This window comes from Thamnophis elegans, chromosome 6 (genome assembly GCF_009769535.1).
Source record: "Thamnophis elegans isolate rThaEle1 chromosome 6, rThaEle1.pri, whole genome shotgun sequence".
NCBI classification, from domain to species: domain Eukaryota; kingdom Metazoa; phylum Chordata; class Lepidosauria; order Squamata; family Colubridae; genus Thamnophis; species Thamnophis elegans.
In genome coordinates this window covers 80,768,748-80,780,872 of record NC_045546.1, presented here as the reverse complement: position 1 = coordinate 80,780,872, position 12,125 = coordinate 80,768,748, and the positions used below count along the sequence as shown (strand labels likewise).

Below are 12,125 nucleotides of genomic sequence, written 5' to 3'. Positions count from 1 at the left end.
ATATGCAACCTTCACTGTTGGCATCTAACAAGCCAAGTCAAAATGGGGAAGCCACCAAGACAAAACAAGGTGATCGTGTGACATTGTGTTTAAAAAATGACACATAATTCTCTTAACAATGGTAACCAGAAGCTGCTGGAAATGCCATTGCTATGAAGTAGGGTCACACACAAGATGTTTTATAGATGGCATTTAGATCCCCAAAACTGGCTTGCATGTATCCGAACCTACAACCTAAATGCTGGAGATGTGATCGTGCTGATGCTACGTATTTTCATATATGGTGGACTTGCAAAAAGGTCAAAGCATTTTGGATATAAATGGTGGATTATGCAAAATATCTTTACAAAGAGGATAAAGTTTACCCCTCAGTTATTCTTGTTAGGTATAACTACTGATTGTACTGTTATAGAGACTAATTTGATTCTGAACCTAACAACAGCAGCAAATTTGTTGGTGGCACAGTACTGAAAGAAGGAAGATTTGCCTACTATTCAAGAATGGAAGTGAAAAGTAACTAACTTAGCAGAGATGGCTAAAATATTAGCATATCTCAAGGATCGTTCAGACGAGAAATTAAGCTGGAGTGGAGAAGATGGATTGACTATATTCAAAATAAATATGGGACTAAGAAATTCCAGATAGCTTATGATTGAAAGAGCAAGGAATGATATAATTTGTTTAGAGATAGCTTAACAAAGGGGGAGTTAAAGTACAAGTGAGGGATGATACTAAAGTCTGTTAGTTTACTTTAGAATATGATTGTTAAAGAGTCCACCTATCCTTCTGCACCGACTCCCCGATCTCTGCTTGGATTTCGGCTCCCTCTTGTCTCTGAGGCTGAGTGAAAGACCAGCTTCCAAAGGAGTTCCCCTCCTTGCACAGAAGGGAAACTCCTTCAGCAGTTCAGGAACAGGGTTGAAACTTTCAGGATTTCCAGCAGTCCCTTGAGATGAAAGGGAGTTCCCTCAGGCAGCAGCAGTAGTTTGCAAACTTTCCTGCTGGCTTCCCTATTGACCTCTGGGGAAGCCAGCAGATAAAATTGCAAATGGTAATCATAGGATTGTGGAGTTCTTGGCAACCAGTCCTAAGTGCAAATAGGTTACCAAGCTCCCCAATTGTGATCAGGTGACAAAGATAGTGATGTAACATTTTGCAATGGCCATTAGGGTTTGTGGGCTTTAAGGAACCCTTTCTGAGGCTGTCAAAATTCCAGACCATTGTTAAAGCAAGGTGAATACTGCCTGTATTCAATCAGATTTCATATTTTGCCACAGACTCTGCAAACCATTTTATTAAAAAACAGAACTGTTGGCAAAACCTTTTCTCCCCATTTGATTACTGGAGCCCAAGTAAAACTGATTGCAGACATTTAGCATCCGCTTGAGAATTCTGGTATTAAACAAGCATCTTGACCCATTTCACATGGAGAAAAGGCAGAGATTAATGAAAAGAAGAAGAAAGATAATTCGGTTCCACCACAAAACCGCGGTAGACAAAAGCGCGGTCAACGAAAGCGCGTATGTGACGTCATCACAGCGCGACGAAAAAGATCGAAAAATGTAAAAATAAAGCGAAAACCTTACCCTAACCCCCCCAAACCTAACCCTAACCCTAACCCTAACCCTTAACCTAACGAAAAACCTAACGCTAACCCTTAACCTAACGCTAAACGTAATGCTAACGCTCTAAACCTAACCCTAACCCTTAACCGAACCCTAACCCTAACCTTTATGTGAATCGGCTTGCTGTAATTTATTTTTTATTTCAATTTTTCGATCTTTTTCGTCACGCTGTGATGACGTCACATACGCGCTTTCGTCGACCGTGCTTTTGTGGAACACGGTTTTGACGGGTCACGTATAATTCATGTTCCTCAAACCAATCATGTTCGTCCACCAACACAACCCCAAAAGCTTTTTATTCACATTCTAGTTCCACAAGATTCCATGTGTAGGATATGGTCCTGCTAAAAAACTCTCAACATCCCTGCTAGCCTCTCATCTTAGATAACAAGTTGCCAGCTTATAGATTTTTTTAAATTAATTTTTTTATGTTCATAACACATAACCACATGTATACTGTTACATAACCAACATAATTTTTTATTATTAAATATTAGCATCAATTCATCTTACCATCAACTCCCAAAAACAATTATTGGCTCCACTGCTCTTCATACACCATATTACCCTGTCCATCGCTTTTTTCTCCCTCTCCTCTTCCTCCCTACCTCCTTTCTACCCTCTGTCATTCTCTTCTCTACTTCCTCTTCCTCTCTTCTTCTCCTCTCTCCCCTTTCCACTCTTTCTTTCTCTCCTCCTCTTCCCACCCCTAGCCTCTCTCCTTACCCTCTCTTCTTCCCTTGCCTCTCTCCTCTTTTCCACACTCTCCCTCTCATTCTCTGAGCAAGCTTGCCAGCTTAGAGATTTGAGTCAACACCTTCCCGAGGAGAAATGTGTAATTTAGGAGATAGCAAAAGAGATGGCCTAACCTTTTGTCTTTCCAGGGAGAAGATTTATTTTTCTTTTTTGGGGGGGGGAAAAACCCACAATGAGAACTCTGTGACAAAAGCAGGAAGAAAGTTTATGCTGATGGAGAGAAGAAAGAGAGTGAAGATTCTCCTCCAAACCTTGAAAGTTGAAATTTTCAGGAAGAGGTGTTTTCCAAATAACCAAATCCCACAGAGATTGTATTGGTTCCAAAATGAATCTTAGTCTCCAGAAAATGGGGAAAAATTAACTAAGTACTGTGTTAAAGGCTTATCTCTTTGATGGTTTTTAGTAGCTCTATTTTTATGCCTTTTAGCACTCATGAGATGTGGCAACTTGAAAGTTAAAAATTTTTAACGTTCTCCTTTTTCTAGTTTTTTTTTTCCCACAACAAATTATGGTTGCATTGATACTTTGTGGGACTGATCTCCCTCACACTCTGTCTTCTAGGAAGGCAGGAGGTAGAAAAAGGCCATGTAGACTTAAGAGGGCTTCTGGAAGAGCTGGTTTGACATCTCCATTAGCCTGGGGCTAATCCTATTGCAGCTCCATGAAAAGCCAGAAAGGGCATTATTTCTTTGCTTAGTTGCAAGATATACATCCCTTTAGGCATTCAAGCAGAGGTGGGTTCCTACCAGTTCGCACCTATTCGGTAGAACCGGTTCGTCAAATCTACCGAACCGGTTAGAAGAGGTTCCACCAGTGGACCCGGAAAGCAGGCCACACCTACAGAAGAGGTTCCGAATGTTTTTGAAACCCACCACTGGTCCTTGGATATGATTATTCTACACTATCAAGCTCATATTTATAAAACTCAGGGCCTCTGTGAAAGGTAAGGATGACTACTGCGTTTGTGGTGCAATCAGAACATTGCGTGTGTTGAAGTTGTTTTAACGCAAACCAAAGATGCCTTTTAAAAAACAAGTTTGCATCCTATTCTTATGCATGCCAGTGCTGTGTGGGAGGTAATTTAAGGTGGTTCTGACAAGTGTCGTCGGCATCTTCATATCCGGTCACATGGGTGGCAAGCCACTCCCATCCGGTCACATGGGCTGCAAACCACTCCCACAAAGGAGGCCACACCCACAGAATAGGTTCAAACAATTTTTGAAACACTGCATTCAAGGCACTATTGACACCACTCCCACCTCCCATTTTTCATTACAGTAACAATCTGTCAGGTACACTGGGGCCAAGAAAATGTAACTCGGTCAGCTTCCATGGCTGATGTAGAGTTAAACCCAAGTTTCCCTTATCTAACCTCTTTACTCGTATCCTCTTATTGTATTTCCATGAAACTATACTTTGCTTCACTCCATTTCCATATAATTTAGTTCTTATTATGACTCCTCTGTTACAAAATTGACTTACTTGACTTAAGTCTTTAGCGTCGGTGCGGAATCGCCAATCCCTTCGCTGTAGAGTCGCATGCATCCCGAATCAACGGGATCCATGATTCTAGGCTGAGTACTACTTGAGCTCGCCGGGCCCAAGTTACAAATGATCCAAATTTAAGCTGAAAAACTAAAAACTCAGCTTCTGTAGTCAACTACAGTTGGAAACAATTTAGATGACCTAAAAGGAATCCTTGGTACCTTACCAGTAAACATTCATATGAACCAAACATCTATTTTTTTTATTTATTTATCAGAGCTACCTTAGCAATAGCAATTAGACTTATATACCGCTTCATAGGGCTTTCTGCCCTCTCTAAGCGGTTTACAGAGTCAGCATATCGCCCCCCACAGTCTGGGTCCTCATTTCACCCACCTCGGAAGGATGGAAGGCTGAGTCAACCTTGAGCCGGTGAGATATGAACCGCCAAACTGCAGTTAGCAGTCAGCTGAAGTGGCTAGCAGTACTGCACTCTAACCACTGCGCCACCTCGGCTCTATGAACCAGTTGCCAAGAATCTGAATTTTGATTACTTGACCATGGGGATACTGAATCGGTGTGGTAAGTGTGAAAACGGTCATAAGTCACTTTTTTGAGTGCCATTGTAATTTTGAACTGTCACTAAATGAACTATTGTAAGTCAAGGACTACCTGTAATAAGCATTCTAGTTTCTACCCTGGTGCTTTAGCCATCAAACCAAATTGACTCTTACGGGATTTGTAAAAATACTGAACAAAAAGGAAACGAATCCCATGTAAAGCAGTTCAAAAGATAAGACAAAAATATCTTTGAACATTACACAACTTCTGAAAACTTTTCTTGATCTAGTTTGTTCAAAGTCACTCCTTCTTCATCTATTTTTAGAAGGCATTTTAAAAATGTAGACCACGAAGTGCTAAGCAGCACATAAGATCTAGTGGGTCAAATTATATAATTGCAGGGAAGAGGAAAGAATGAGAGGGGAAGAACATGGCAATAATTCTTTCTCAGACCTCGTATACCGTACAACAGAGATGTTTTAACACAATGAATAAATGCCCTTTGTGGTGCTTTTTAATATTCAAGCTCTACAATGCAACCAATACTAATTTTGCCAATTAAAACAAAATTGGCAGTAATTCTATATATACTAAAGTATTATGATCACAGGCTTGATACACTATTCTTTCACATTGGATCTGGTGGCAAATGTTGTTTTATCTATTACCTTAAATATATAGAAACATTCCCACAGCATGCTGAGATATCTACTGTTTCTTAGGAAATAAACATGTCCTACAGGTTTGTTTTTTTAAAGAAATGTCCTTAAGAGCATTATGGTCGATTATCCAAGCTAAATGAGATGGGTGAAATCATGTCCAAATATAAAATAATTGTGAGTAGCCTGGACTCAGAGAAAAAATTAGACAGCTGGAAGGGAGAAGTAAATTCTCATCAACTTTATATAGAAAGAAAGGCTTTATGAAAGAGATGGAAGAAGACTTGGTCCTTTTTTCTTCTGCTACATCACAGTTCAGTTTGAAGATCCCATAGTTGCATCTACTTTCTTCAAAAAGGATCAAGAAATCTAATCAATGATTATTGTTTTGATAGCTTAGTGTTGTGGCCCAACAGGTGCCGTTGGAGCTGCCACCAGACTCCCGACAGTGAGGGGCCCTATGGTCGGCTCTGGAGGAGGTGGAGGACCCTGGACAGGGTTCCAACTCCGAGCAGGGCGCAGAGAGACTGGTTTGGCCACCAGGTGGTGCCTGAGCCTTGGACCAGTGGGGAGAGACAAGGGGAGTGATCCAGAAGGCAGCAGTGAGTTGTTCCTGGATGCACGCCATCGAAGAGCTACTCAACGTCGGGAGCAATTACGCAATTACAGGAGGTAATTGCGCTCAGCTGGTGGTCATTAGGCTCCTCTCCAGACTATAAAAAAGACTGCTTGTGACACGCCCTTTTTGCAGAAGTCAACGCTTTGACTAAAGAGAACGTAACTACCTTGGCAGGTTGGATTGCCGCCAAGGTTTGTCGGACTTGCTGCCAAGGTCCTTATCTGTTTGTTTCGCTTGGCTTTCAGCCACCGAGATTCTGGTCTTGCTAATTAAAGGACATTCTAGTTAAGCTTGTCTCGGCTTTCGTTACTGGACGGAGGAGGGGGTCAGAACATCTTAGTATCGAAGTTTATACTCGAACTTTCTCATCCACAGACTACATGTGGATGCAGACTCGCATTTTACTAACAGAAAGAAGTGCTATTTCTACACTATACTACTTTGTCAATGTTCAGTTTGGCTGGACCCATCCGACTGTAAGCATAATCTCACTGTTTCTTAGATCTTTTCAGAATAAGGCAGCACTAATTGTAATTGCAAAGCATCACATACTTATTTAGTCTTCCTAAATCTTTTTTTCTCTTCTAATCGGTGATCAGGCTACTCAACATTTCAGACTCCAACAAGCAGAATTTAAGACTGTTTTAGACTAGCTAGCCCAGTGGAAACAACTGGCAGCCTAGTCAATACATTCCATGCCATAAAACCATCCTTCCTGATGACTAATAATTCTCTTTTAACAGCTGCAGCATCAATTTAAATTCAAAGCCCCTCCTTTGCAATTCTAAAAGACCAGTCACTGTTGCTCCCTTACTACATACTCCTACTAACATGCTTGGAACGCAGCTCTTTAGCTTAATCTCCCCCCCCCAAAAAAAATCTTTCTAAGTCTCCCCTTTCTACCAGTTTCTAGTGATTGTATTTCTTCTGTCTCCCCTATTATATATTCATATTGAATATCAACTGCCTATCCTCCTTATGCTCCCATTCCAGGTTTTCCCTATTTAAATACCGGATGCTTTTCATAGCATAAAACCATTGATCAACTAATACAAAAAAAGCTACTTTCAAATCTCAGGATACTATAATGTATTAAAAATATTAAGATAGCCTAGGATTTAACTATGACTTTACTTGTTTTTAAGCAATATATACATACATACATACATACATACATACATACATACATACATATATTAGATTTTTACAACCCCTGGTAAGCCCCAATTATGGGAGGAAGCTAACTGCTTCCATCATCTGTCATTCGGCTCGTCATAAGAGTCCATCACGACAGAAACCCAATATTTTTACTGTTGCCTTTGTTATATTTGTGTTTTTTTTAATTTGTGCTGATAAATAATATAAAATAAATAATAAAATAAATTATATATAAAAAAAACATATATATATATATATACATACATACATACATACATATATATATATATATATATATAATATATAAATATATATCCCATCACCTCCTAGAATATGCCAGGTCATGACTCACTCTACAGCTCTTCAAATCACTTCTTACAGGAAAGGAAATATATGCCCATCACTGATTTTTACAGGTTTTCACATTTTCCGTCGGCGCTAACGAGAAATGTTTATGCTTTTACTGAAAGATTCCGAGTAATCCAATGTGTGGCAACGTACGGAATCAAATAATTTCTGAAACAGGAAAATCCATGGGGAATACGTTTTACAATGGAATTCAAAGAGGAAGAGGAAAACATCTTTATTTTGACCAGGAAGAGAAGCCACCCATTTCCTAAACTTCAGATGATTAAAAACTCGAGTTACAATTTAGACTTTTTATAGGTATGTCCGCACTATACCAAAGCTACCCCAGTGACGAAAGGTAGCCCAAATGCAAAAATAAGATAACCTTTTTACTATTCACACATAATCTCAAAACATCTTTGAAATGCAAGGCAGAGCAAATTCAACGATTCCCATTGGAATAATGCTGACCTTGCGAGAGACTATAAAACGGTGATATTCAAATGATCTGGAGTGCAAATTTTTGTAAACAATGCTGTGTATTGAGTGATTTTTTTGTAAAGCTGGAAAGAGTATGAAGCCCCTGGCCCAGTGACAGTAATAATAATAAACAGGACTGAGGCTTTCTGAAGAATAGGATCCATAGATCTACCCTGAGATCTACATTATTCATTATTCTACATTATTCATTCATGTACCTACATTAAAATAATCTACATAATCTACATTATCATTACTTTACTATACATACAAGAAAGTAACCGGAGCACATCCATTTCTGATCAGGTGTGAATACAAGCCTCCAACATAATATCTGATAGTTTACATTTGCCCATTATTATTTTTTGGTCCAAGAAAGTACAAGAACTAAAAACATGATGGGTAAGTAAATTATATCCGGTTTTCCTTCTACATGCCTATCACAAAGATGCTAACATGCAACCTTCACTCAACCGGTTCCACCACAAAACCGTGGACACAAATTGCAGTCGACGAAAGCGCGCATTTGACGTCATCACAGCGCGACGAAAACCTTGCGCTGTGATCGAAAAATGTAAAAATAAAGCGAAAACCTTACCCTAACCCCCCCAAACCTAACCCTAAACCTAACCCTTAACCTAACCCTAAATCTAACCCTAAACCTAACCGTTAACATAACGCTAAACCTAACGCTAACCCTTAACCTAACGCTAAACGTAACCCTAACGCTCTAAACCTAACCCTAACCCTTAACCTAAACCTAACCCTAACCCTTACCTTTATGTGAATCGGCTTGCTTTAATTTAATTTTTATTTCAATTTTTAATTTTTTCCGTCGCGCTGTGTTGACGTCAAATGCGCGCTTTCGTCGATCGCGCTTTTGTGGACCACGGTTTTGACGGGTCACGCACTCAACCTCCTGCATTGCATTTTTCAAGAAATGAATCTCCCTAGATCTCAGCAGGCTTAAGTCTTTTAAATGGCATTCAGACTAATACATTTGCAAGCTTGCTGCTCGTTTCCCCTTTCCCTTGAAAAGATAATAAGCAACATATATGGTGGTGTTAATCAAGAACACAGAAATGCACAAAAAAGGGGAGGGAAATGCGCCTTTTGTCTATTACTGGTTAAGAAAAAGAAGTGTTCAGAAAGCTATTCTAAGAAGTTTTCTGACATGCTTTTCTTTCTGCATATTTTGCCAACAAAGATTGTAATGACAGCCTACCCCACTACGGAGAGGCCTTCGCTCCACAATAGAAAGCCAGACCCACTGCTTTGCTTGAATTTGTTCTAACACCACCAGCGATTCCTCCTCTACTGTCAGTTTCACTCAAGGCAACAAAAGAGAAACCCACAACTTCCTACTTGTATCCCAGGAACAGTACACACACACATACTTTCAAAATAACACAGCATTTCTATGTCAATCATGCAAAGCACATACCCCCAAGGCAATCCCTGTGAGTGCTTTCTCTCTCTCTCTCTCCCCACAACATTTAGAATATTTCCGAGTTATGCTCCAGACATTGAAGTCCCACCAAAAGTGGAAGCTGACAGTTTGAACAATACAGATTTCCCTTTTGCTTGTACCGTCCTGGATAAAGTCGGAGGGAATTATTGTTTGCTTTTATTCCTTTTTTCTTTCCATTTCCAGCTAGTAGGCCATCAACACGCTTTAGAAAAGTAAAAAAAAGTTTACCACCACTGTAACTGGATACAAGGAGGTTACCACAACAGCTGGAGTGACCATGTAAGGAAAAAGGCTTCTCATTTGCCTCTGTCGAAGTTTTTTTTTTTTCAGCTCAAGTCTCAAAGATACATCATTGCTTTGCCATCAGGTTCTCTAAAAATCCTACCTTACAATAAATAGAAGTGTATTAATGCCCACATTCTACCAAATTCCTAATAGTGAAGCCAATCAGAGCATCTCATTTCATGTAATCAATATAGCACTTCCAGTATGACAATTGACAGCAAAATGCAACTAAAACTGCTGGAAGGAATACCTGTACTATTTACCATTTTAATTAAATAATAATAATAATGACCAAAGATCTCACAAAGCCTACAAAAACAAGATGCTTTCTTTTTCTGGAAAATAAAAAAAGGCATTGCATTTGTTACCATTTCCACCAACTACAACGATCAGGAATTGTGGCTGCTGAACAAGGCCCTGGTTATGACATTAAGGCACATTTAGAGCACAGCAGGGATAAAGAGACTTCTGGCTGATCCGATGCCACTGTGTTTATTAGATCTTCCAAGATTCACCCATTCAAAGTCAAGTGTCAGAGGGGGATTTCTAATATTTGAAAAGGGATCTTATAAACCTACCTTGATGTTATGAATTTGCATTCAATAGCATTGAATCTGTTTGGAAGATTAGATCCTGATTAGATCTTCCAAGATTCATCCATTCAAAGTCAAGTGTCAGAGGGGGGGGGGATTTCAAATATTCGAAAAGGGATCTTATAAACCTACCTTGATGTTATGAATCTGAATTCAATAGCATTGAATCTGTTCGGAAGCCCACTCCTGATTCCCCAAGGTTTTTTCAAATATACAATTTTGGGGGGTTGTTTTTGGTTTTTAATCCCGTTTTGTTTCAACGGAGAAGAGAAAGGAACACTTGGCAATCAGCTGTGGGTCATCCTTAAAAGATACACAAGTAAGCCTGACGCACCTCCTATCTTTACAACCTATAGAAAACCAAGCCTTAAAAAAAAAAACACATCTTCACTTTTACAGCTTCCTTAACAAGAAAGCTTTATTTAAAAAGGGTGGGGGATTTTTTTGCAAACAAGAACACCAGAGCTAGTTAAAGATTATCTTTACCGGGAGGCCAAGGCACATCTCCTCGTTTTCCGTAAGCGTTATAAAGGGAAGCCCCTTCCTTTAGGCACGGTTTTAATCAACCAGGCATGAATCCCACTCCCTTTGCTTTCCAACATGGATGTATAAGATCATCAATCCCAGAGAATTGGGAGAATAGATCATTCATTCCGGAGAGAATTGGGAGAATAGATCATTCATTCCGGAGAGAATTGGGAGAAGGGACAGGAGGAGAATTATTAGGAGAACCACCCGCTTCTTTCCCCAACTCTTTTCATCATCATCATCATCATCATCATCATCAACCTGGAAAGAGCTTTGGGGTTTCATCATCATCATCACCCTGGAAAGAGCTTTGGGGTTTCATCATCATCATCACCCTGGAAAGAGCTTTGGGGTTTCATCATCATCATCACCCTGGAAAGAGCTTTGGGGTTTCATCATCATCATCATCATCACCACCACCACCTTGGAAAGAGCTTTGGGGTTTCATCATCATCATCATCATCACCCTGGAAAGAGCTTTGGGGTTTCATCATCATCATCATCACCCTGGAAAGAGCTTTGGGGTTTCATCATCATCATCACCATCATCATCATCACCACCACCTTGGAAAGAGCTTTGGGGTTTCATCATCATCATCACCCTGGAAAGAGCTTTGGGGTTTCATCATCATCATCACCATCATCATCACCACCTTGGAAAGCTTTGGGGTTTCATCATCATCATCATCATCACCCTGGAAAGAGCTTTGGGGTTTCATCATCATCATCATCATCACCACCACCTTGGAAAGAGCTTTGGGGTTTTCTGTATGGCCGTATGACTCTTGTGTATTTCAATTACATGCATTGTGTTTGTATCCCCCCTTTCCCCCTTTTGAGTTGTTCGCCGCCCTGGAGTCCCTCCCGGAGAAAGGGCGGCATACAAAGAAATCTGAAATCATCTTTGCCAACTTACCCGAACGGAAGAAAGCCGCGATGTCGGCGGAATCCTTGGCGGCGTCTTCCGCCCCTTCCCCAGCCGCGTTGCCGCTGTTGGAGGAGGAGGAGGCGGCGGTGGAACCGCTCATGGCGATGGGCTTGAGGTCGTCGGCGGCTCCTCCGGGTCTGACCCTTCGGTTACCGTCGCCGCCACGGTGGTGGAATCAGCCTCCTTCCCTCCTAGATCCTGACAGCCAAGGAGGAGGACCCGGGGGTGGACGGGGACCGTAAGCCTATTCCTTCCACCACCCCAAACCTTTTGCAATTCCTTGCAAAGAAATGCAATCAAACCCAGAGAGAGAAGATGGTGCAAAGGGCCGAAAGGTGGGAGGAAGGGAGAAAGAGGAGGCTGGAAGGGTGGAAGGCTCGATTGCACAGCCAGCAAAACGCTTACAAGACCCAGCGGGAAGGCGCGCGCTCAGCGCTTACCGTTCCAGGAGAAGTCTCCACCGTGCAGCCCCTCCGGAGAGGCGAGGGCGTGCGGTGCATGCATTAAGCAACGGATGCATGCGGGAAGCGATGCAAAAAAAAAAAAGAGGGGGGGGGAGAGCAATTGCAGGAGGGGGAAGGGAGGCGCATGGATGGGGATGGGAATAAGGGGCTGCAATCAATGCAGCA

The 12,125-nt window shown here is 41.0% G+C and overlaps 1 protein-coding gene across 1 annotated transcript in view; it reads right to left on the bottom strand.

Annotated features, from left to right (window-relative positions):
• Positions 1–11,821, bottom strand: part of TRIO (trio Rho guanine nucleotide exchange factor) — a 325,986-nt gene extending 314,165 nt beyond the window's left edge. Inside the window, exon 1 of the mRNA XM_032219436.1 lies at positions 11,485–11,821. Coding sequence (XP_032075327.1) covers positions 11,485–11,596 — 112 coding nt within the window. The 5' untranslated portion in view covers positions 11,597–11,821. The remainder of the gene's footprint in view (positions 1–11,484) is intronic.
• Positions 11,822–12,125: the final 304 nt, after the last annotated feature.